Below are 25989 nucleotides of genomic sequence, written 5' to 3'. Positions count from 1 at the left end.
CTTCACTAACTCTCAGAAGACACAAAAGACGATTGAACCCCTACAAAATACCTTAAAGCCCAATTTGAGGCAGCTGTTAAATCTACCCATACAATGGGTTCCTCCCCCTCCCCTTCCACACTATATGGGTCAAATGCTAGGGGGAAAATTAATAAGTAGAAATACTTAACTTCCTTAACCCCCCCCCCCCCTTTCCCCTTTAGCATCTGATGCTCTTCTGTGCTGTCCAGCTCTCCAGAATGTGAGTCCTCACCATCCTTGTATACATTGCAGGACAGCAGAATCATGTGACATGATTTTAGAAGTACTGAAGATGATTTTTTGGCACTTTCACCTTTCTGGTACTGCAATGCATAGCAAGGGAACACACGAGCCATGATACTCTGCATTTCCATTAATTTTAAATAGAAAAGGAACACACCCCCAATGCATCCACAATGCACTGCACCTGAATACACTGTAACACTCTATAGTGCTTTGTCGTGTGTTGTGTTGCACAAATTAGTGCAGGTGCATTTTTCATATTTAACTGAGAATTATCCCCTCTAAGCTATAAACTTATAGGTTAGTCTACACTGGCATGGCCTGCATTTTACAGCCTATTTGGAAAATGCAAGCTGCGATGTGAAGCCTGTAATATGATTGGAGAACTCTGATTGGAGGAGGGGTCAGTCACATGACTTTAGCATACCATGTAACCTGGCTTTACTCCCAGTGTTTTTTTCTCATTCATTTTAATAGCGCTCAGGTGGCTTACAAGAACCAAAGGCAGCAGAGTGCTGAGCACATTTCTTAAGCAACAATGTGATATGTATGTGGGATTTTTTAAGTAGAGGTATGGCCGTGGTAAGGCTATACTGCTGCTTTTTAAATAGCCCTTAAATATCATGCAGTTCAGGTTTACAATTGTTCAATTGTGTGCAATTGATCACTGCTGCCACATAGGGAGCTACTTGTTCCATATGTTTATCAAGCAATTATTACTCTTAGTGAATAATCAATTGTGATTATACTAGCGCAGTTGGCTAAAAAAATATCTTCTATGTAGCTCTAGCCTGTCGCAGTCATACAAACATAAATCTATTGAAGCCATTAAAACAGAGCTGCTATGCCTATCAGCTGATAGTGCAGGCTAAGGTAAGCATCTACACAGGTTTGCCATTTGCAGTTGTCTACAATATTTTTAACATTTTGTCATTTTCATTTCATTTTTTAATCTTTTTTTTGTTGTTGCTTTTTTTAGCTTTTCTTTTAAAGTAGAACTGAAGCCAAAACTTTTTCTTTTTAGTTTTAGTTAGGTAAGGGACGGTTGTAACCCCTGCCAGCTTTTATGCCATCTGTGTCCCATTGGGGAGATTTCCCTTAACATCGTGTTCTTTAGTCAGATCAGGAAGTGAGTAAAGGATTTTTCATTCCTGTTTTGATGACAACCCAAAATTATGGATTTTTATTTTCACTTTTAGTGATAACGGTCACCATGACAGATAAAGCGGATGACTCTCCCTACTCGGGACACAGCAATGAAAATCCTGACAGGTGTTCTAATTCATCTCCACTCTATTCAAAAATAAAAAGTTTTGGCGTTAGTTCCACTTTAATGTTAGATTATTTAAGATTTTGAATGCCTGTTATTCACTCAACTGTAAATGTTGGTTTCTTTAGAGTTACAATGAAAAAGACATTCATTGAAATGTGAAAATACTGAATTTCAAATTAATGTTTCAGCTCTTTTGTTTGCATGAACTTATTTGAATTAGCCAGTATTGATGTGCGTCTCCCTGAAAAGAGCTATTGTGCTAAAAATCGAGTGAAAGGGCTACTTAACCCTATGTCAATCACAGCTCATAGTCTATGATGGCCTTGAAGCCTTTAAAATTATTAACTCTTTCCAGGCTGTAATTGTAATATTCATTCCCAATGTACACCAGGTCCTTTATTTCCTGCCCTAGCGAAAGGACATCAGGGGGACAGAAACTGATGGAAAATCTATCCAATGTGGACAGAGACAACATTAAGAACACTTCTTTTTAAGTAGGCTTAAGCACCCCTCTGCCTGGCATCCCCCGATCAGCAGATGGAAGGAGCAGTTCGGAAAATTCTTGGCACAATTTGAGAATCAGATAACATAGAATCCACACAGAGTTCACAGCATCTTTGGCATTATATACTCTTTAAGTAGCATCAATGGTGACAGGCTCTGTTTTAAAGAGGAACTGTTCAGTGATTTATAGCCTACAGTTCATTAACTACTGTAGGAGAGCTGAGAACTGTGAAATATGAGCTCTTATCTGAAATCAAGAGTGCTGAAGGTGACTGATTGTTATTGGAAGTGCAGCCATAGTCATTCATAGATCTCCAAATTGTTATTGACCCAGGGAAAAGGCTCAACTGCCTTTGTGGGGTCAGGTAAAATTTTATGGCAAAAAAATTAATAAGGTGGTTTGAGGACCTCAGTTATGGGGAACGATTACAAGGATTACAACTATTCAGTCTAGAAAAGAGACACTTAAGTGGGGGTTTCACAATGTATAAATATATCAAATGATTATCATGTGATTATACAGTAATAACTTTTTACCTTAAGGTCCCCGAAGAAGACACATGGCTGCAATTTAAGATTGGCCATACATTGGTTTAAGGGGCTCTTTATAGATAAAGCAGTGAAACAGTACTGGCCAAGAGTGTTTATAAGTTCAAAATATGTTTAGATATCTTCCTCAGTCACTATAATATACAGCGCAATGGGAATTCTTAATATAATAGGAGATTGGTTCAGGGATTTATCTGATCACCAGTATGGAGCCAGGTAGGAAATGTTATTATTTTTACTCTCTTATTGGCCTGTGCTTGTAGGGTATTTACCTTCCTCTGGATCAAACACATAAAACTAAACACATAGAGATGGACCTGGGTCTTTTTACCTTATCTGTTATGTAGCTATGTAATCATGGGTTAAAATTAGTCACAGCTGTACACAAGGTTTTTGTTTTCCTTCCTCTGGACCAAAACCACTGGAACTTTGGAGCGACTGATCATGATAGATGTGTGTCTTGTTTTCAGTTTAGATAAAGTAGAACTTCAGATAAAACTTTGTTTCCAGCTATGGATGGACTGTGGATGGGATAAAACCTCTGGCCATCGTTTACTGCTATGTGCTACTCTATGTAGAGTATAACCTCTGGGTTAAGTCCAGGGTTGGTGACCCAGACTGTTCTCATTTTTCATGGCTCTTCTCTCTGTCTTTTTTTTAAAGCAAGCTGGTTGTGATCACGTCCTAAACTCAAAAGCCAGAAGAGATAAGTGTGGGGTTTGTGGTGGAGACAATTCATCATGTAAAACCATAGCTGGAACGTTTAACATGGTACATTATGGTAGGTAAACAGAAAAGTCACTCATTCTTTGTCATGTTATATTGTTTTCTTACAGATCACAAGCTGATAATGTGAAAAATATGCTTTCTCTAAAACTAGACGCTGAAAATAATTTGCTCCCATGTTGCATCAGGATAATTGGGCTCCAGTCGAAGCCATGCTGTCTTCTAGCATTGCATCACAATGGACGGCGCAGGAAGGGACGCTCTTGCTGGTGCATGACAACATAGCTCTTTCATTCCCTAATTTAGACCTGTCCGACTACGGCATGCTGGGCACACACTGCTCCTAATTTTTTGCATTTCTTTCACTTGTATTTGATTCTTGAAGGCATGGGGACCCCATAAGCAGTGGGCATCACAGGAGGTAGAGCAAAATACAAAAGGGCCAAGCGGAACAATTTGTTTAAACATTGTCTCATCACCTCCTGCTCATGTAACTAGCACTCTGGAGCATGCCTAAGCTGATTTTGTTTTTGGTAGTAGATGGCTCAGGCAAATACCTCGTAACAACAAGACATGTACACAAATGTCAATTTAAAGCTATGTTTCATCACTTCAGGATAATCATTCCAGACTACCTCCAGTTCTGGTCTTATGACCAAAAGCCTGTGCCTTTGTTCACATGATCTCTGCTAAAGAGGATAATGATATTTGACATTGGCTAAACTTTATGTATAGCAAAGATCATGTGATTTAAATAACTAGACTTTTAGCACTGGAGGAATCCTGAGCAGCAGTTTCCTCAGGACAGCTGTAAAGGTTTTTGTTTTGGACTGGTTTAATTACTTATATGTCTCAGTAATTTAAAGGGCAAACAAAGAGGTTTGCTTTAATGCCCCCTCCTCAACAGAAGCACAGTGCATGAGTGTCTTGAGATACTCAGCATGCCAAGGGATCTTAACGGATGGATTGTGACATCATACCCTGCAGTATGGAAGCCGGGGCTGAGGTAAGTATATTTGATAACTTTTTTCCCTATGGGTTTTTTTTTTTACTTTCATGGTACTATTTATTGGGCAGAGGGGGGCTGATATGTTAAGTGGACCTTACTGTTGAATGCAAGGTCCACTGTAGGAGTATATTATTGTCAATAGTCTGGGCAGAGGTTCACTGTAACACACAATGAAAATAATGATATGATGACATAATGTTCTATTAAAACATTTTCAGACAGGATTGTATGGATCACGGTCTTCATTTAGGCATAGCCTTTTAAAAGGCTATTTCCATTCCCTTGTTCCCTTTTGCCATAGAAAGTTGTATTTTGAAGTTATGCTACATGCATTCGGCAGCCGTGTAAATCAAACAGGCTTTGTGCAGTGCATCCGGCTCATTAATCAGCTCCGGCTCTTTTGTGTCTTCCAGGCTACAATACCGTGGTGCGTATTCCGGCTGGTGCTACCAACATCGATGTGCGGCAGCACAGCTACTCAGGAAAACCGGAAGATGATAACTACCTTGGTAAGATCACTCTGCTGTGTCTGAGCTCCATAGAAGAATGCAGAGAACAGACCGTGTTTTAGTCTTGGCCGGAGCTTTGTTCTTCTCATTAGAGATTATAAATATTTCAGAGTTGGAGAAGGCAAATCCTGCTGACATACTGCTGGCAGCTATTTGCATGGGGCGGATATTATTAAAGAAGTTCTCCCGGAAAAAGCTAAACTTTTTCATTCTGATTCACAGAGGGGGGTATTTTGTGGTTCATAGTGCCCACTAAAGAGAACCTGTAAGATTTACATTAACCTGTGGCATATTTATTGCCTATGGCACTGTGCACTTGAATGTTGCATGAACCCGATTCATGTCCCCCCTACCCCTGTTCTTCCCTCATCCTGCTCTGGTGAGGGCGTTATAGTCCAGGCACTACACAAATTAGAGCAACTTCAAGAGAGTTGGTTTACTTCTATGGCGATGTCACTGGTAATGGTTATGAAAGCATTCAGCTCAACAGCCTCAAAACCAGCATGGAAGGCATGCATAGCATGTGCATAGCTCTGGCCAGGACTTTAGTGGTCCAGTCCTGGGCTGTGCAATCCACAGCTGTCCAGTGGTGTTTGAAATCTGAGGCCATAAACTTCAGTTCTAGGACCATTTACGGCAGCATCCTGTCTACCTCAACACTGATAAGCTTCAGATAAGGGCTCAGATTTCACACAGCCCTTGTACCTAACATGGCAATTTGTAAATTTCACTAACCTCTGTAGTATTCAGCATCTATCGTAATGTGTACTTGTGTGAAGAATAGACCTTCTTTGTGCCCCCACTCAGAAGAGGGTTGTAGAGTTCAGCTTCAAGAGAGTTAGTTTTCTGTTGTTTCCAGGGTGATGTCTATTAAATATAAAAGGCTTTATTCACATATGCTTCCCAAGGCTTTACCGACACAGTGCCAGACCATGTTTATGCTCAGTGTTAGGAGCACCAATGGCAGTATGCACCCTTTCAACCTGTCACATGGCAGGTTTCAGATAAGTTCTCAGATTTTACAAAGCTCTTGGTTCTAAAGTAGAAATGTATGAATTGATGAGGCCTGTAAACCACTAAACTCATACCTCCCAATTGTTCCTCATTTGGAGGGACTGTGTCATGTACCTCGATGGGAGCCTAAGATGACGATGGCGGCCTCAGTTGCTGCTTAAGTTCAGACACCCCTGGTAGGTGCAGGGACTAAAGAGTGGCACGAGTGCTGGCAGGTGATCTTGTTGTAGATGTCCCGAAATAGGCAATGCAGACGTCAGGACGTCCTGGGTGCTGCAGGAGATGTCTGAACACCAAGGAGTGATGTCAGCAGTGGGAATCATGGCACAAGTATGGCAGATAGATACAGAGCCAGGAACAAGCCAGGTTGGTGACTTGCAGGCAGTACGGTACAGAATCAGCCGGCAGAAGCAGAGTCGGATACAGGCCCAACGGACATAACCAGAAACCTGTGCATTTGGTTGTGGTTGGGCAGGATCAAGGTTCAGATTGGCTCATCCTTCCCTTCAAAGAGATGAAGGCCTATGCTTTTGGTCATCTGATTAATGCTGAAATAGCATTTTCAAGGTAAATCATTCAGCCCCTCTATTACAGTTTGTTTATCTAGCCCAGCAAGATAGCTAACATAGTATTATGTAATAGCTAAACTCTAACCAGAACACGAAAAGGTTCCAACCCTTCCCCACTATATGCATAACATAGATTTTTTTTTGGTGGAGTTGGTATTTAACAAATATTGAAAGTCTTCCAATGGGGACGCTTGTTTCTGTGACAGCCGTCTAAGTGGGGATTTCCACTCACTTTGGAGAGATTTTCTCTCACTTCCTGTTGGGTCTCTGGGAAAGGAAGTGAAGGTAAATCTGCCTAGTGGTACACAGACAGCAGAAGCAAAACCTTATAGGGGTTTTAAACATACCCTTCTCTATCTACAACTGAAAGTTTTGGATTTAGATCTACTTTAATTGGATTTCCCCTTTAGGTAGCCCTGTGAACAGTGCTGCCAGTGAAGTGAAATGTCTGGCTCAGCTCTGATATATAAATTGTTATTGTAAATGATGTAGGTCTGTTCTTTGTCCAATACTATAATGATCGCTTGGTAGAGGCACCTCCTCAGCTCGAGCCTCCGAGTTCTGTACATTACAGCGAGCTGCTTCTACCTTGATTTGTGTCAGTGGCACACTAAGCACTCAAAGCATTTGTTTGTGTAAGGATGATCCCCTCTGTACAGAGACTTAGTTGTCTGATGCTGTGATCACATCCCTTCACTCACAGCTGACACTGTCATCCCTCTGCTGTCTGGCATGTTATTCTCCAGTCACTTCGCAAGTGCAGAGAGTTCACATTGTGCTTTTGTTGTAGTTACACAAATTTTATGTTGTGATTTCTGCAAAGAAAATTACTTGATGAGTATAAATGGTGTGAGCCAGGAAATAGAGATATGATAGGGAGGGAGAGAGGGAGGAAATGAGAAGGGATTGGTGCCTGGTAAGGGAGATGGGAGATGTAAATAGGGAAAGGGGAGTGGTACCTGGTAAAGTAGGGTAAACACTGGTAGATTTTAGTAGGTTCGCATGAAAAATCTCATCGGAACATTTGATAATGTTTGAGACTTAACAATGTTGTACAAAGTTTAGGTTTATATTCGTTTTGATTTAACATTTGATTTTCGAATTAATGGACTTTCCCAAATTAACACCATATTTACTGTTAGAAATTTTGTTTGATCGGAAAAAAAAAATTCCAGCATGCTCCTTCAAATTTTTTTCAGCACTGGGGTCAAAATCATTGATTCGTCCACATTAAGTTTGAGAATTTTTCCCGAAATGTATTTTGTCCGTTAGAAATTCATTCAGTGTATACCCTACTTTAGGGAGAGGAGAGATGTAATCAGGGAGAGAGGAGCGGTACCTGGTAAGGGAGAGGAGAGATATAACCAATGTGGTATTGTGTGGCAATCCCACGGTTTGAACTGGGGGTTGTAGTCACCCAGGACTCTCAGCCAGAGGGGGTTGGGCAGTTCCAGGAGGCAAGTTCCTGTACTGGGAAAGAGCTGAATTTGCGGTTCTTCCCAGGTTTTCTAGAGCCGTGAACATTAGCCAGCACCCTTTCCATAAGAGCTGTGCACAAGTGTGCAATCATTAGGTGCTGGCCACTACTAAACCCCGGACCTAGGACTGGAGATCTCATCCCTCCCAATTCTCTTAGAAATCTCCCAGTTCCAGGATCCCATGCCAAATCCAGATAACCTGGGAAGAACCGCAAAGTCAACTCTTTCCCAGTACAAGAACTTGCCTCCTGGAACTGCTCAGCCCCTCTGGCTGAGAGTCCTGGGTGACTACAACCCCCAGTTCTACCATGGGATTGCCACAAAATACCACACCAGGTAGAGAGGAGTAGTGCCTGGTAAGGGAGATCGGAGATGTGGTCAAGGAGAGGGGAGTGGTACCCGGTAAAGGAGAGGAGGGATACAATCAGGCAGAGAGGAGTGGTACCTGATAAGGGAGATAGGAGCTGTGGTCAGGGAGAGGAGAGTGCTACCTTGTAGTGAAGAGGGGAAATCTGATCAGGGGAAGGGGAGTAGTGCCAGGTAAGAGAGAGGGTATGTGATATGGGAGAGGGAAGCAGTACCTGGCAGTGGAGAGGGGAGATCTGATTAGAGCGAGGGGAATGGTGCCAGGTAAGAGAGAGGTTATGTGGCATGAGAGAGGGGAACAGTACCTGTTAAGGGAGAGGGGAGATTTGATCAGAGAGACAGAATTGGTGCCAGATAAGGAGGGGTATGTGATCTGGGAGGGAGGAGCAGTACCTGATAAGGGAGAATCTTTCCAAAAGTAAGGGAAAGAAGGCGAGAGAAAATGAGAAAGTGGACCTCTCTTTCTCATCTGGGGTCTCTTAATTTTTAACTGTTTTCAACGTCAGTATGCTTCTTCTCTTCTTTTTTTCCACCATCCCTGCTCATAATCTACGGTCTCTCTCTGGAACTCTCCCTCCACTCCATCTCTACATGTTCTCTCCCTGTGGCTGCCCGCCTCATTCTTTTTCTGTCCTGTGTCATCCTCCCTGTCTTCATCTCCTGGTCTTGCTTATTTGCAGCCTTTGACTGACTTCACGTCTCAACCAACATTTTCTACCCTTTTTTTTCTATCTCTCCAACTTTCTGCCCACTGCCACATTCTTTTTTTACTTTCTGTTCTCCCCTTTTCTTTGTTTTTCTCTCTTCTACCATATTTTTCTTCTTCCATCCCTCTTTTACACCTTATAGTATCTTACTCTTTGATGCTCTGTTCTCAATCAGCCCTTTTTTTGAGCTGTTCTCCTACCTCTTCCACTCCGTCTCTAACCTTCCTGCCCTGTTTTTTCTCTCTCTACCTTCATCGCTCTTTCTTCTTTTCCCTCTGCTTTCTGCCTTTGGCTCTTTCCATACTCTTTTCCTTTCACACACTCTACTCTATTTGGTCTGGTTTTCTTTCTTTCTCTTCCTCTCTACCTTCTCCTACCCTCTCCCTTCATCTGCCCCCTCTCTTTTACTCTCTCTCCCTCTTTTTCACACTCTTCCTCTTTCTCACTCTATTCCTCTTGCCCTCTCTTCCCCTCCCTCCATCTGTCTCTATTCCTCTTGCTTTCTCTCTCTCTCTCTCTCTCTCTCTCTCTCTCTGTCTCTCTGCCTCCCCTCCCCCCCTTCTAGCCTGTCTATTGATCTAATGTTTCTGTCATTCAAACTAATCTGTCTTGTACTTGAACTTTTCTTGGCAAATTTTCAAAGCTCCTTTTCATGTAGAGCTTCTTAAAAGTTTTACTTTGTTTATGGTGCTTTTTTAGACCAAAGGCTGAGTTATCACCACTGTGTGCTTTGCATTGTTTATGTTTTACACTTTGAAAGAATACCCATATTTTTTTGTAGAATACTTTGCAGGCACATCAGGACATGCGTTAGAGGGAAATTCAGCAGATCCTGTTAGCCTGCTGCACCAAGTCTTATTTTTAATATCCATGTAGATAGATAAATAGATAGATGGAAAGATAGATAGATAGATAGATAGATAGATAGATAGATAGATAGATAGATAGATAGATAGATAGATAGAATAATGTGGTTGTTTTTGATATTTTATTTTTGACGCCGTCTAATTTAAAATGATCTTATCATGCCTATAAATTCTGATAGTAAGAATAGCCATAGAAATTAGAAGATTTAATGGTGCTAGAACTCTTTAAAAGCAGCTTAATCGAATTGCACTTGGACCAAGTCTGCGGGATTGGTCACCATCAAAAATAATCATTAACCTCACCCTAATGAGTGAATTTCTAACTAACCCCCAATTCCAGCTCTTAATTTCAACTCGCCTCTATAACTAGCTCTTAATCTAAATTGACTCCTGAATCTAACCCTTGACTTGAACAACCTCTGAAACTAACCTTTAACTTCAACTTAACCATTTAACCCAAACCTACTTTTAAAACTTAACTAGAACTGACCTCTGAATCCTAACCATATATCAAAACTGCCCTTTGAGCCTAACATTTAATCTAAATTGACCTCTAATGCTAACCTTTAACCTGAAACTACCCTTAAACATAACCCTTAACTTAAAAATCTAATCCTTAACCTGAACCCACTTCTGCACCTACTCTTTTAATTCAACCTAACCACTAAACCTTAACCTGAGCGTACCTTTAAAACTATGATTTAACCCAAACTGCCCACTGTGTCTAATCCTTAACCTTTACTGTCCTTTAAATCTAACCGTTCACCTAAATTTACTTAATCTACCTCTGAGCCTAAAGCTCATAAATCCATACACTGCTTGAAGTCCTGCTGACTCAACCAAAATTCAATCTGTGTGTGGCCCTGTTGGCACTCCATTCCAAGCCAAACATTGTAGGCCAAACAGTAGCTACAGCCAGTGAGCTGTATTGATCTGTCTTTCTGCCTCTTAGTGCAAGCTGAGAAATCTGATTACACCTTGTGATGCAGTAATGTGGAGTACCTGATTATTTATTTTTACTGAGTAATCAGTAGAAATTAATAAAAGCTCTCATTAACAGGGCCCTCTTAATCCACTTGTATGGGTTTGTATTGTAACTCTACTGTCCCTCTCTATTTTCAAAGTGCTGTTGGCACTTTAAATGAATCCTGTTGGCTCTAAATCGGTTGGCACTAAATGAATCCTGTATTATAATAATAGTAATATTAAAACAATTGGAACGCTTAAATGTTAGCAACACCAGAGGCCTGGCATGGCCATTTTGCCTTCCATACATGGTACAAGTATTGCTTGTATGCTGAAATCACCTCTGATGTATGCCCTGCTTAAAAAGAAAATCAACGGGAACCAAAGTCTTTGTTTATGTATCTGCTGTTGATATGTTTAACAGGGCTTTACTAAGTACACAGATCATTCACAACAGTCCCGTCCCCATAGATGCCTTTAATCTAGTGTACCTGTGATATTTATACAAATGCTCTCATGAGGGCCAATTTTGGCTTCTAGACAATTATTGTACAAATATGTTTTAAGCTCTTGTGAAGAAATTGAGGAAAACATATCAGAGAAAGTGCAAACTCCATGTAGACAGTATCCCTTGTAAGAACTGGACCTGGGATCCAGCACTGCAAGGCAAAATGTCTACCAAGTAAGGACTAGTTAAAAAATATTTTAATAAGCAAGTAGCAGCATTCAAGGATGCAGGCTGTTCTGGACTTTCTTATTAGAATTTCTAGACTTTCTTATTAGAAAGTCCAGCATGTAGCTACAGTCACTGCTGGACATTCCTATTAGAAAGCGCAGCATAATTTGTAAACTGAGAATCGTGCATGCCTACTGTGGTAAATGTCTTGTAAACATTTTTAAAAAAATTTTTTTACCAATAACTTTCCCTTTTACTCAGTACAAATGTGGCCCCTTAAACCCCCAAAGAGACTCGTTCATTAAAACAGCTTGATCCACCACTTGTTGAGTTGTGCTATTCATATGCAGCCTATATAGATGCAAATGAAAAAGTGTGTGTGCATACACTTATTTCACAGCTCAGTGAGTGTGTGACTGCTCGGCGTGAACCTCCCAGAGCTTACTTGAGATTCCAGAAGGAATTTAACATTGTCATCAAAATCTCAAGTGTTAACATTTACTCTTTGGTGTAAGTGGGCGCGTAACAACAGAATGAGGAAACTCCTTATAGCTGAGGAGAAGGAGGATATCTCACTAGAAGAAGGAGCACACTTGTGTAGAAATTAATTTTTCTTTCATCTGGGTTCAGCAAGTTTTCTTCTTGGAGAAGCCTGCATATGGTTTTCATAGTAATAGGTCATTGCATTGTATTACGTGTCTGATTAGCATCATAAAAGATCAAACATTAGAAAAAAAATGACATTAAGTACAAGAGCTGCTGATAACCTTCACAACGGTTGTGTGTCAGTGAGCCTTGCTCATTTTTAAAGCTGGTTAAAGCTGGCCATACATGCATAGTTCTTTCTAGTTCAGTCCATGGGCTGAAGGAGATAAAACTGCTCAATTGCCCCATCCACACTGCCGACTATTCCGTCTTCCCTGACAACTATTGCATTCTGACAGACTGGAATAAGTAGGTGAGCAGTGAAGAATTAAATGCCTGTTTGGATGCCAGGCAAACAGGGAGAGATAAGAAGTCCTCTCTATGGGGACATAAACAGCATTTAAAACCTAACAAACTTTCTGAACCTGATACCTTTTGCCGGGAGTTGGGCTTCAACCCAGATGACAGATCGGAAAGATCTGTGTATTGTGCATTGACAATTATGCTGTTTGCATAATATATGAAATCAGCTCCAATCTTGCTGTAGAGGATGCTGCTGTGTTTAGCATTATTGTAAATTAGGTACTGAGGTGGGTATGCCATCTGCAAGATCTTTGGCCATTGAGACTACAATACCTATTTACTTGAATTTGCATCTTGATGGGTGCATCTGGGTTAAACAAACGAATGCTGGGTTAAATAAACGAATGGCCAATATATATGTGTTTACGGTGTGCATTCATAGCCTGTACGTGTATGCCTATACCTTGCGTTCGTTGACTGGGGCTTGCATCACTGCATTTCGAGTGTGCTATCTCAGCTGGCTACAGCACAAAGGAACACAGATACTGCATTAATTAAGCCTTTCAGCACATTCTAAACATATTAATGTGTGTATGTAATTTCTAATTAAATAATTGCTTAGCACATGATGCATTTATAATCACAGAGGGAATGAGATTATGGTGTATGAATAAGAAAAGATTATTCTCTATGTGCTGCCAGTGAGCAGGTCACTTTGTATTAATTTCTATAAGCACTTGCTAATTGCATAATTATGCATGACGCTGATCTCTGCAAGCCAGCTGCTTTCCCATCCATCATTCTAGTATGGATGTGTATGTCACCTGTAAAAGGTTGATGGGAAGGAAACATTTAAGAATGCATGAACAATGGGCCTCATGGATCAAAATCTCTGGGTGGCAATCAGTAGCTAATTAGTCACCTGTTTTCATAGTAAAGCGTACTGTTTGACTAGTTGTTATGGACAACAGGCAATTTTTATTAGATATTTTGATAAATAAGGTCTGTAGTATTTTATTTGAAAAAAAATATACTTTTATCAAGTAGCATTAATGATAAATACGAAAATGGGGCCCTGAAAAGATTGAGGGAAGCTTTGATCTCACAGGACACCCTTAGGCATTATCAAGCGTATGTCTCAGTCATTTGTCTATATAAAAACACTGCAAAAGAAATACCTGTTGATCTTGCCTGAAATCCAGTGAGCTCCTAACTTCCTAGTGAGCTGACATCGCTACCTCTACTGCACTAAAATCCTTAGCAATGTTGCCAGAGTTCTCCCCTGCTGGACTACAGAACTATGCCTTCCATCTTCTCATCTCTATGGGGGAGGACTTTTCTCCCTCAGGAACAATTGGCTGGGGGTGCCTACTCTGATCAGAGTGTGGCAGACTTTTTCCTGTTTGCTCGCCATTGTTAACAGAAATAATGCTAGCTCCTAAGCATCTGCTGAGTGCATTGACATGAACACTTGGATGATACCAGCACACATCTATATACCAGTCCTCTCTGAAAGAATAAAGATCTGGCAGTCAGAGACAAATTCAAACTTAACTGCTATTTTATTTATGGCCAGCTTAAAGATCTGTGGCCTAAATTTTATAAAAGGTTCTGTCATTTTTAACGGCAGTTGTGTAATTTATAATCAGTAAACGGTTTCATGCTCCGATGTCGGCAGTGCTGTTGTTATGCAAATTAGCTGACACAGAGCACAAATTGGAATAGTGTGTGGTCTGGGTCCACCCTGCTTTAAAATCATTGTGCGCTAGAGGGAGCCATTCTGCATCTGTGACCACTTCTACCTTGGCTGGTTATGTCTGGCTGTCAATCAGGGTTGGCCACACACATCTCTTGATTTAAATTTTTACACATGGGTATTACTTGAAGCATGGGGACTCTATAAACAGTAACCAACACATTCAATAAACAGTGCAGTAAGGAAACCAATCAGAATTCACTATTACAAATCTAAACCAACATGAGTTGGATCCAGATCGGCTGCTATGGCTATGCTTATGGGTATGGTTGTTTGTACTTATTGCCTTGTACCTTGTTCTGTTCCACATAAATGGTTATTTTTCTGAAATTGCACTGGGGATAAGTTAGGCTTTTGGTTTTAATAGGGTTCTTTAAGTTAAACTGGACCGGACCGTGTGTGTGTTGGGAGGGATGGGGGTATCTTCCTTTAGATCAGCTCCTGTGTAATGAATGGCTTAGATGTCCCCTACTCACAACTTTGGACAACCATGCAGAAATAAGCTTCAATAACAATTTGTCTGCCAAATCCTCTCTAGCCTTGTAGTTTGTAAACGTTGCACCATTAAAGCAAGAAGTAAAGGGTGGAAAAAAAGAATGTTATGAAGTTTGCTATCGTTTAGTCCCTTTGGACAATCCTACAAACCACAGATGGCCTTCAAGTACACTGCTTGTAGTTTTACTCCCACTTTACCATTAAGTGGTAATGGCACTTGAAGCATCTACTTTCAAAACACAGTGCCAGTGAACATTAAAGGGCTTTTTTTTTTTTCAGTGAGGTCTTTACAATGGCCTTTTAAACATTAGCTCCCCCGGTTCTCTCAGAAACGCAGCCCTTTGCGTCTTCCATTTAGCAGGAGAGAGCCCTCACAGTAACACGGCCATGTGATGGATGAAATGGCACACCAGCAAACTCAGGAAATTAACTAAGTAATCGCATTAGTGTGAAGTTGTGCAGTAGACTGCTGCTTTCAGGAAACCGCTCTCTGGCAAATAATTTGGCCTGGTAAATAGAGTGTGCTGCACATACCACAAGATTTGGGTTATAAGGGAGAAAAGAACGCTCTGTCAGTGTGAGTTAAGGTCTCAGATGTATCCATTGAGGAGGGAGGTTGTTACCGGGAAACCTGTGGGAATTAGATTATTTGCCTCTTTGTCACTCATTCTTAATCCTGTAGACATGGAGGAAATAAAAACAGGACCTTGAAGGTTGAGGGTGCCTTGTATAAGCTTTAAGATCCGCAAACATCTTACTAATTGCTAATTATACACCTCGACTATCAACCAATCAACATGAATTAGTGTTCCTAAAGGTACAGTTTATGTTTAAGAATCATTATAATGAGGTTTTATCATCCCTGTTGCAGTTTTAACTTATTTTACATCAGGGAGAGTACAGATGAAGCACTGTATGACAGGTGGGGATGAGGCAGAACATTGTGGAAAGAACCTGCTAATGGGATGTCTAAGAGATATAGAAAATAAAAGGGCATATTAGCCCATGGGCACCAACTCATAATGAAAATACCATGTTTTTGTAGACTTACCTAAAAAGTTAACTCAGTTTATAGGCAAATACAGTATTCCGTTTACACAAAACCCCCACCTCTCTGTCTTCCTCAATTAATTATAAAATAGGAGTACAGTCCTAAGATGCAGACAGGTCTTATATTGCTGTTCCGCTGGTCTAATGTAGCATGCAAGGACTGGAGGAGCAGAGTGTGTGGATGTAGTATGAGCATAGTCTGATTCTTTAGTCCACTGCTCGAAGGTTCTGAGACCTGCAGTCTGTCACTTGCATAAAGTCTTGTAATAGAAACAAATGGTAACCTTTAAAGGGTAAAACCCTTATACTGACGCACAGTCAGACATGATTCGACAGTCTTACAAGCTCTTCTGTTTAGGGCAATGGAAAAGGGACGGGGGCCTCACATAGGTACTCACAATGCTGGGGAAACAGTAGGAATCAGCCAATGGTTTTGTTCCTTAGGCTGCGGTGCTTTGACCCACAACCAATGGATCATTCCCAGTCTAGCCAACAAAGACTATCTAAGGAATAGTAAGGAATGTTGTTCCTTTTTTTACTATAATTTGGTGTTTAACTGTACTCAGCTGTGTTGGCATCACACTGGATAGCTGGACTGCTGCTCTCAGACAACATGCTGGAGAGCTGGGCCACTGCTTTTGCCCCCTCCTAAGTACTTCAATCAACAATGCCTATCCTCCCTGGACAGCCTTGTTGATTGGAGCACTGAGAAGGGGTGAGGTTTCAGTTGTGCTTTAAGTACATACAAAACAGGTCACTCCATTTTAGGGTAGGTTTAAAGTATTGAATCACCCATCAGTTCTGATAAAGCCCATCTCTAACCTAATTGTTTTTCTGTTCATGTGATACCCTGCTGCCAGGACAAGCAGTCAGAGGAGATTTCTCCAATGGGCACACAGACTACTATCTATTCCATACACTATCCAAACTAATTCAAATATTTTTTTTTTTAGCAATAGATACAGTTTAGAAAGTTCTTGGAAGCAAATCTTTGATTTATGTGCCATGAGATAGCTGGAGGATACAAAGCAAAACATATTAATGGAGACACTGCCTTGGAACTGTTATGCAGCACATAAGTCTGGCATTGACCTCTTCCACCCCAGCCTTCTCACACAGGGTTATTCGTTCAAACAAAATCCTTGTTAGGTAGGGTGTCATACAAATAGCGCAGTTGATCTTCATCCACGTACTTAGGCTATCCATGACACTTTGATATAGGGCCTTGTACTCTCTTCAGAACTTATTTTTGCTCCTCTGTTAAAGGCTTTCAGTTATTTCAAGCCAACTAAAACAGAAAGTCTTTTCTCATTTTCGGCATCAATTTTCTGCCTACTGTGACTTATTGGTGAGGCTGCTCAGCAGACATATATCCCTCAAAGTGCAATTTTATCTGCCTTAAGCATTATGGCCAACTGCACAAAGCTTTATTGTTCCAGCACAGTTTTCGAAAGGCAAAGGCGTAATGGATCTGAAAAAGCAATTCAAGAGTTGCAAGGCAGTCACTTGTCTTCGGCAAAAGAAGTGTTCGAAATAAATTCTTGTCATGCGGTTTACTTTTGCTATATTTCCTGCTGTTACCGCAAATTATAGTTTACAGAAAATACAATCCGCTCTATCTGATTACAAACACCTGAATAGCTGGCACTACAGTATTGTCATTTCACTTGCCCAGATCTACTGGGTCCATTGTACAAAATATATTTTGTGCATTTTATATTATATCCCAATTGACAAAACTGAGTTTCAATGGCAGCTCCATCCAAATAGCTTAAGGCACATGTGAAATACACATTTAGGAATTGTTTTGCTTATAGTGCCATGTGTAAGTTATTGTACTTACTCTTGCAATCTTTCCACATCTGCACAGCTTAAAGTGACTTATTGATTTATTAAAGGAATTTATATAGCACTGCCAATTTATAAAGCACTTTACATACTATTCATTCTCATCAGTCCCTGCTCTCCCGGAGCTTACAATCCAAGGTCCCTATCTGACATGCACACATACTAGGATCAATTTAGACAGGAGCCAGCATGTCTTTGGGACTTTAAGAGAGTCCATGTCACCAAACCATGCCTATTAAGATAAGCACCTTTATTTAAAGAGGAACTTCACCCAAGGAAGATCTGTATTACCAGGGCTTGCAGATTGTGTGAGGCTTCTCCAGCCCTTGCCAGGACCTTGGCACACATCAGGACTGGGGAGAGGGAACATCTGTGTGCATCCAGAGCATGGAGACTTCATAGTGATTAAAAAGTCAAGGTCTGTTTTCAGCACAGCATGGGAAAAGTATATTCAAACAAATACAGCCTAGCTTTTGCTTATGTGAGTACTTTGCATTGAGATACTTATCTTAATTGGGATAGGGTGATGACAGGGTCTCTAAAAACCATTCCTCTTGCCATTCCATTGATCAGTATCTGTTCATAGAGATTGTTGCTAAGTCAGGCATGGACAAATTCATATGGAATTCAGGAGCCAGTTTGCTCAATCCAGGAGCCAGCAGGATTTTTTTTTAATAAGAGCCAGCTCTATTGACAACATCTAGAGAAAGGCTTAAAGTTAGATACCAACTGTAATTTATAAGGAGCATTGGCTACCTGGCTCCTGCAATTTGTCCAGCCCTGTGCTTTTTATTGTTTCCTCTCTCATGTCACAGCTCTTAAGCAATTCCTAGATAGTAGCTGTGGAAACTCATTCAAAACAGTTGACAAAAAAAGTGACATTTTGCACAGTATGTGTAGATACAATGTCATCATCCCTCCTTTCCTCGATTTGTCTGGAACTGTTTTTTTGTATAAGCTGAGGTCAGCCAATAGAAGAAGTAAATAATTACAGGCAATTAGGAGAGGAGGGATAAAGTAAGCTAAAGTGAAAGTAATTTGAAGGAGAAGTATTGGGAGAGTAAAATGTACTCTTCCCAATACTTTGAGCTGGCATGTGACACTGCAGCTGTCACGCGCCAGGTCTATAGATTGAGACCATGAGCTGTTCACTCAGCTCACGGTCTTCCTCCTGCAGAGGATTCCTCCCTCCCATCCCTGTTTCTCCAGCGCTCACTGGCAGGACAGACAGGGGAGGGGGCGGGCACTGCTGGCTCTGGCTCTAGAGAAGCAGAGCCAGCTGTCAATCAAGCAGCGGGGCATATCCCGGCAATATTGTTGGAATGTTACCTGGCTGCAGCGCAGCATATACAGACATTCCTCACTTACCGACTTACCTGTTTTGCGACCGCTCGCACTTACGACCGACCTTCTTCACGGCGGGTCTCGGTGAATACTTTATTGCCCGATGTACAGTACACTGTTCAGTACTGTACATCTGCAACACTATACAGTACTGTACTAATGCAGTACAGTACTGTATAGAATTCCTCACTTAACGACCAATTTGTTTAACGAGCTGGTCGTAGGAACGGAACTCGGTCGTTAAGTAAGGAATACCTGTACTTCGAAAATGTACTCCTGTGAGCCAAAAAAAAAAAAAAAACCAAAGCCAAAAAAAAGGTTTGGCTTTAATTTTCTTTTAAAGTGGATTTTCACACTGAATTGTCATAGTTGAAAGGGCATGGGTCACTTTAAACCAAACTTTGCAGTTTTAGATTATATACTTACTGTACCCCTGTCTTCCACTTGCGGCATTCTTCCAATGAGTTTCTGGGGAATGCAGAGCAGTCCAAATCTTGTGCCAAGATTCTCTTGCTTTGGACTGTCTTTGAGTTTGGGGTACTCATCGTTCCCCAGTAAGCTCTATGGAAGGGTCATGATCTAGAGGTGAAGATGGAGGTTTGAGGTTTAACTGGGGTAATACTCATACAAATCCTTCAGTGACCATTCACACCAAGGTGTTGCGTGAACGCACGTCAAGTGTGCACTTTGGAACGTGTTCATGGAACGCATCAAAAACATGCAGCGCTTGCGGTTCTTAATGCTAACCTAAAGCGGCCAGGAAAACAAACATTTTTTTCTATTCTTTTACACACGTTTAAACTCGGGACACCTGTTGCAGAATCGGCTACATGAGCTACTTTTCCAGGTTTGTCCTGAGTGAGGCACTCATTGAAATCAATGGGCGACACGTAGCAAATGCGGAAACAAACGCACGCAAATACGATGCATGTTTCCGGTGCGTCAAGGTGTGAACAGGGACTCCAGGTAAGTATATGTCACAGGTGCATACCAAGAGGCGTAGTCAGGTGCACATGGGTCATTTATTTCACATAGATTTATAAATGCCTACCGCTGAAAACGTTCAACTTTTTTTAAATTACAGATTTATTTGCCATTTTTAACAATAAAACAGAAGAAAACAAGTTAGTTTATGTTTCTGCGTGATTATGTTTTGATGGATAAAAAAGACATAATGAAAATGAAAAATAGATCACAGGGATGTTTAGGAGTTTCATGTGTGTTGAGCGTTCTCTTTACAGCATTCTGTTTCTGTTCACAGCTTTGTCAAACAGCCGTGGAGAATTCCTTCTCAACGGAGATTATGTGGTCAGTATGTTCAAAAGGGAAATCAAAGTGGGGAACGCAGTCATTGAATACAGTGGCTCTGACCACACCATCGAAAGAATTAATTGTACTGATCGGATTGACCAAGAAATTGTCCTTCAGGTAAAAAGGATCCTACATAGGAAATGTAATTTGCTGTACTGTGCTGTAAAATGGTCCTTTCATTGTATAGAAAAGAAGAAGGATAGGAATTAGTGTGTACCGTGTTTGTTTTTGATGATGAATGTATTTAGCATATTTTCAACTGCGGATGTAATTGCTGAATCTGAAGTTTATTCTGCTTACATTTTGCCTTTCTTGGCTCTTCCCCCCCCTCCCCCCCCATCAAATTGCTAATTACAATTTTAAATTTTCCGCTTTTGTCACATACCTTATTTTATAATTTAATTTAATTTATAGTCTTATACTCCGGCCTTTCAGCTGTTTTGGAACTACAATTCCCATGAGGCATTGCAAGACTGACAGTTACGACAGAACTCCTAGAGGTAGAAGTATGTTGGGATTTGTAGTTAAAGGAGAACTATGAGGCGAGTGCTTTTCACTCACCTCATAGTTCTAGCCGACCTGTGACAATGAGACTGTCACAGGTCGGCTTAGTAGATCGGGAGGTGAGCGAACACATAGCATTTCATTTGAATTCTTGTTTGTAATTCTGAAAAGCGTTCATCAGAGTATTCAATCTTGCCATCATTGAGTCAACTCATTTTTTCGTGTTTCGTTTTTTTCGAATGCCCTTAAAATTTTGAGGAGACCTGTTCCTTAATAGAATCGCAAACATGTTAAATTTATTTTGTCCCCAGCAAATGTGCATTACAATATGTGCGATTTTTCCTGAACGCAAATCACAATAATTGTATTTCACTCGTTCATAAATGAATGTCGATTTATTTAACCATTAGAATATCGAAAAACGTTTAAAAAAAACTAAATTCTACTGGTGTATGGCCGTCCAATGTGCCCACAATGTGGGGAAAGGATGGTAAGGCTGCTGAATTGTTAACATCAGTCCTGCAGTGTTGTCAGCCCTCTCCCAGAAATTAGTTAACTGGCTTAAAACGGACAGAATCAATAGGTAAGAAACTCATTAATTTTACAACAAAGGGCATTTCACTTTATGATGCATATACTTTATTGAATAACTAAGGCACCATGTCTCTACCATCTAAGGCAGGGTCTTCTCTACCCTCCTTGATTACAGTAGTATTTTACTGCAGAGTGACAATTCATTGACTCTAACCTTTTTTTCCCCCTTTAGATATTATCAGTCGGCAATTTATATAACCCAGATGTCCGATATACTTTCAATATCCCTATTGAAGATAAACCTCAGCTTTTCTACTGGAACCCAAATGGGCCTTGGCAACCATGCAGTAAAACCTGCCAAGGTAAGGACCTAATGGAGCATCAAATCCGTTAGCACTCTTTTATAGATACCTTTTGTCAGCGTCTACATCAGCTCTGCTTTTTAATTATTTAGTTCTCTGTCTCCATTTTTTTCCCTGAAATGAATTTTTATGCTGTTCTCTTTTTTAACATTAGTTTTTTTTAAATTTCCTGAATAGTAACTGTCTAGCCGTAATAGAGGATGCGATTTCATAACCTAAATAAGAACTCCAGCCCAAGTACTTTTTCAGAGGTCACTGAGAAAAGAAATGCCACCAGTGATGATACAGGCAACCACATGCCACTGGGTCCCATTGTTTTCAATGGGACATGCATGTTAGCTCAGCCCTGACTGTAGCAAAAACTTATTTGGTGTGGTCAACTGCAGATCACACATATCTGATGAAAACTAACATGATACGTTTCACAAAACATACAGATACAGTTTTCTTATAGTTAGAATAAAGAGTCTAATTCTTAGTGTAGGTATAATAAAGTTATACTGTTCTTAGTCTTCATTGATTAACAACGTTTTATGTACTTTTACTTCTCATTATGCCTCGCTCATTGAGAATACTACTGTCCAGAGGCTTAGCATAATGTCCAGTCGGAAGTCACAATTCCTTTTGCTTCACACATAGCCATTGTTATTCTTTGGCGTTAGTTCATAAGTCTTCAGCAATGCTTGCAGTTTGATGAATGACCCATACAGCAACATTGAGAATATGTCATATTACTCTCACTGAAGATAAATAAGACCCTTTCTGCATTAGACCCTGGTGGCATTTCAGCCCTCAGGAAAATGGATTGGTGTAGATAAACGTCACCTCCCAACATTGGCAATTTTGACCTATGTGGCGTTCTTGCATTTCTGACAGCAGCACACCCACCGCTGTCAGAATACCTGAACAGTGACTATAGCTGATTGATTGCAGTCACTGCTCGGCAAAAAAATTCCAGACCAGCAATTTGGACGAAGACATGATTGAAAAATTTAATTTTGTTGAATGGAGGAGTGCTGACTGGGCCACACACTGGTCACATTTTGGTCAGTGTATTGCCAGCTTTACTGTTAGTAGGTGTAAAATGTACCTAGGTTTCTTACACCTATCTTAAATATCTCTGAGTGTGTCAACACTGTCCCTCTGGGAAGATTCCTGGGGAATGCAGAGCAGGTAACTCTGTTGCGAGAGCATCTTCTCACAAGTTTCCAGCCAGAGCATCTTCTCACGAGGTTTAAGCCAATTGTTTGGCTATGGATAGAGTTTAACACATTTTTAAGGAGACTGGATCAAGTTTCTTTTGGCATCTCACAAGGATATATTTATTTCTGCAGGAGAAAGTAAAAAAAAACCTATGTGTACCAGGGACTCAGACCAATTAGTAGTCTCCGACCAAAGATGTGATCGAATTCCTCAGCCTGAACTGTTAACTGAGCCGTGTAACACTGACTGTGAATTGAGGTAAATGTGTAATAAAATATATTCAGGGCTGGATTTACATTACCCGAGTCTGTAAACACACATATACACTTTGCAAATGTAATTTGTTAAATGCAATGTATAGTGATATTTTATATATTTTATTTTTTAACAGTCAAGGATAAAAAGAAAACATTTAAAAATATTTGTTTCTAGTCATAGAAATATGGAACACTAAATATCATTTTTGTATTTTAATAATTCACATATGCATCCAGCAGGTGGCACTCTCATTTGCTTTTCACATGTTTACAGGCACTCCACAGCTCCTCCATTGGAAAAAAAGCCTTTGTTTACAAAGCACAATAGCTAAAGCTAAAATTTAGACATCCAAGTCAATAAGTCAGAACAGTGACTCTTCCCTTCTTTCCTCCAAAGGCCATCATAGTAGATTTCAAAGGGAGACAGATTTTCTGAAAGGAAATCGCTTCTGCTGTGCTTTTACTTTGGGAAGCTCATAGTGCTCAGTGAATGCAGTTTTAATGGTGGTTCACTGTATGCCCTTGTGACACCCTGTCACCAAGACAGGAAGTGAAGTCAATCTTCCTAATGTTATGGCAGCAAAAAAAGGAAACTGACAGAAGCTCCAACCCTTTACTGCTCTATACAAAACAAGGAATATTGTCTATAGTGAGGCTTTAACAGTTGACGGAAAATGCAGCTTTTAGTCTGCCCTGTCCCTAGGCTCGGGCCTTCTCTGCCTAATGGTTAATCCAGCCCTTGTTTTGTCATTGTGGATGTCCTTTATTGCTCATGAATCTTGGCTAACATTGGCTGCTTGTAGGTGGCAAGTGGCCAGGAAGAGCGAGTGCAGCGCCCAGTGTGGCCCCGGCCACCGCACACTTGATTTTTACTGCACCAAACACAACAAGTCTGATGGGAAGATAGATAAGGTGGACGACCAATTCTGTGGCAATCTACAGAAGCCCAACACCAAGGAGAAATGTTATGAGGACTGCAACACGGGCGGATGGAGCTACTCAACCTGGTCAGAAGTTAGTATTGGTTGGCTGAACACAAACTAACACCCTGGAATGCATTTCATATTGATGCTATTGTTAGTTTTTAGCTCCAATTTCTTTTTAGTAAAAGTCATTATTTTAGGAAGAAGACTACAGTTATATGACATACCATTTTATGTACAGTTTGAAGAATAATACCCAAAAGAAAATTAAAAATAGGAAACCAATACAAAACTGCTTAGGTGTTGCCCGTGCCTACCAATAATGGCTATAATGGTTTTCTTGTTTTTTTTTCAAAGTCTAAAGTAAGACAGAGTAGAAAGTTAACCACTAACTAAAAAGTAGCATACCCTGTAAAGAAAACAATGAATGCTTACCGCTCCTTTCACTTGTGTCAACGATCTTCACTCTTCAGAAGAGCTAAGCTTGTTAAATAATCTTTGCCTCCCCCCACCCAAGTTAAAAAAAGGAGGAGTTTTATTAAATAAGGCCCCTTTCAGATGCCCCTGTTCTGATCTGCAGGGGATCCATGCACAGATCCCCTGCTGACCGGAACGGATATCACTGGTGTGACATCCGTGCGCCTGTCCAGTTTTTTCCTCCATCTTGCGAGGAAAAAAACTGAAATTACCGGACCCATGTCAGTGTATGGGGAATCGGAGAATCGGAGATCAGAGAACGGACATGTCTACATACACATCAGATTACCTCCAAGCTGGAACAGTCAGGTCCGTTGAAACAGAACTCTGATCCGCTTGTTTTTCTAGACCTAGTCAGACCCAGTGTGGGGTTAACTGTATGTGAACGGCTACCCATAGACTTACATTTGGCTTCCGATCAGGTCAGCCTGAAAAACTGACAGGTGGACCCGATCGAAATGCCTGTGTGAAAAGGGCCTAAGGCAAATGTAAACATGCGTCTGCTTACATCTGGTTCCCCCTGGCTCCAGCCAGGTCCGGAAAAACGGATGGAGTCCCGTTTTGACGGACCTGACCGCCAGATCGGAGGTACCCTGATCTAAATGAACACATATCTGTTGACATCCAACTCCCCATAGACCACATGGGTCTGGTCATTTCAGTTTGTCCTCTATCACAAGATAGAGGACAAAACTGGATAGACACAGATGTCACAACGCTGACATCCATTCCGATCAGCGGGGGATCCCTGAATGGATCCCCTGTGGATCAGAACTGAAGGCACCCATCTGAAAAGGGCCTTAGACCTTGTTCACACCATCCTCAGTGCGTTCCAGGCCAATTGTGGCCAGAATGCACTGGATCACATTGCTGGATCTGTTGCTGCCGGCGCAGTTTGTTGCAGGGCGGGAGGGGTGCATTGAAGTGAATGGCACTGCAGCCACGCCCCCCGACCGCAATGCGATCGGCCAAGCAGGAACGCAAGGCACATCAATGTCTGCGATCCAGGCAGAAAAAATGCTCTATTTTTTCTGACCGGACCGCAGGCATTGATATCTGTATATCTCTCATATATGATGTATCTGTACCAATGTATGCTGTCCCTAACAAGCTCTTATCAACACATTCAGCTCAATTTTTTTTCATGTTCTACTAACTAGTATTTTTCCCAACATTATTTTTTTATAATATTTATGCAAAATTGTTTTGTTTTTGTTCATTTTGGGGAAAAAAAGAGCATAAAAACACACACACAAAATTTTAAAGCCTTCATTTATAAGATAAACTTTATCACAGTTTGAGCCCAAAGCATATTTTTAAGTCATGAAAAGCATAATAAATTGCAGTACAGTTGTACTTTATTGTTCTTGTAGTGTTTTCAAAGAGATGAAGCATGTGCACATGTGCATGCTATGCAGAAATCTTCTGATTCTTTTTTTTTTTTTACCCAAACATACATTTTAAATTTGCCCCCACCAAATAAATTGATAAATTATATTTT

General features: G+C 40.7%; 1 protein-coding gene across 1 annotated transcript in view; it reads left to right on the top strand.

Annotated features, from left to right (window-relative positions):
• Window positions 1–25989, top strand: part of ADAMTS9 (ADAM metallopeptidase with thrombospondin type 1 motif 9) — a 202755-nt gene that overhangs the window by 72724 nt on the left and 104042 nt on the right. Inside the window, exons 16-21 of the mRNA XM_018554557.1 lie at window positions 3254–3371; window positions 4739–4834; window positions 20179–20345; window positions 21499–21628; window positions 22963–23089; window positions 23892–24102. Of these exons, the coding sequence (XP_018410059.1) occupies window positions 3254–3371; window positions 4739–4834; window positions 20179–20345; window positions 21499–21628; window positions 22963–23089; window positions 23892–24102 (849 nt within the window). The remainder of the gene's footprint in view (window positions 1–3253; window positions 3372–4738; window positions 4835–20178; window positions 20346–21498; window positions 21629–22962; window positions 23090–23891; window positions 24103–25989) is intronic.

Source organism: Nanorana parkeri, unplaced genomic scaffold (genome assembly GCF_000935625.1).
Source record: "Nanorana parkeri isolate BGI_ZX_2015 unplaced genomic scaffold, ASM93562v1 scaffold9, whole genome shotgun sequence".
Lineage (NCBI taxonomy): Eukaryota > Metazoa > Chordata > Amphibia > Anura > Dicroglossidae > Nanorana > Nanorana parkeri.
The sequence above is the reverse complement of the archived record's forward strand: the minus strand, read 5'-3'. Positions and strand labels throughout refer to the sequence as shown.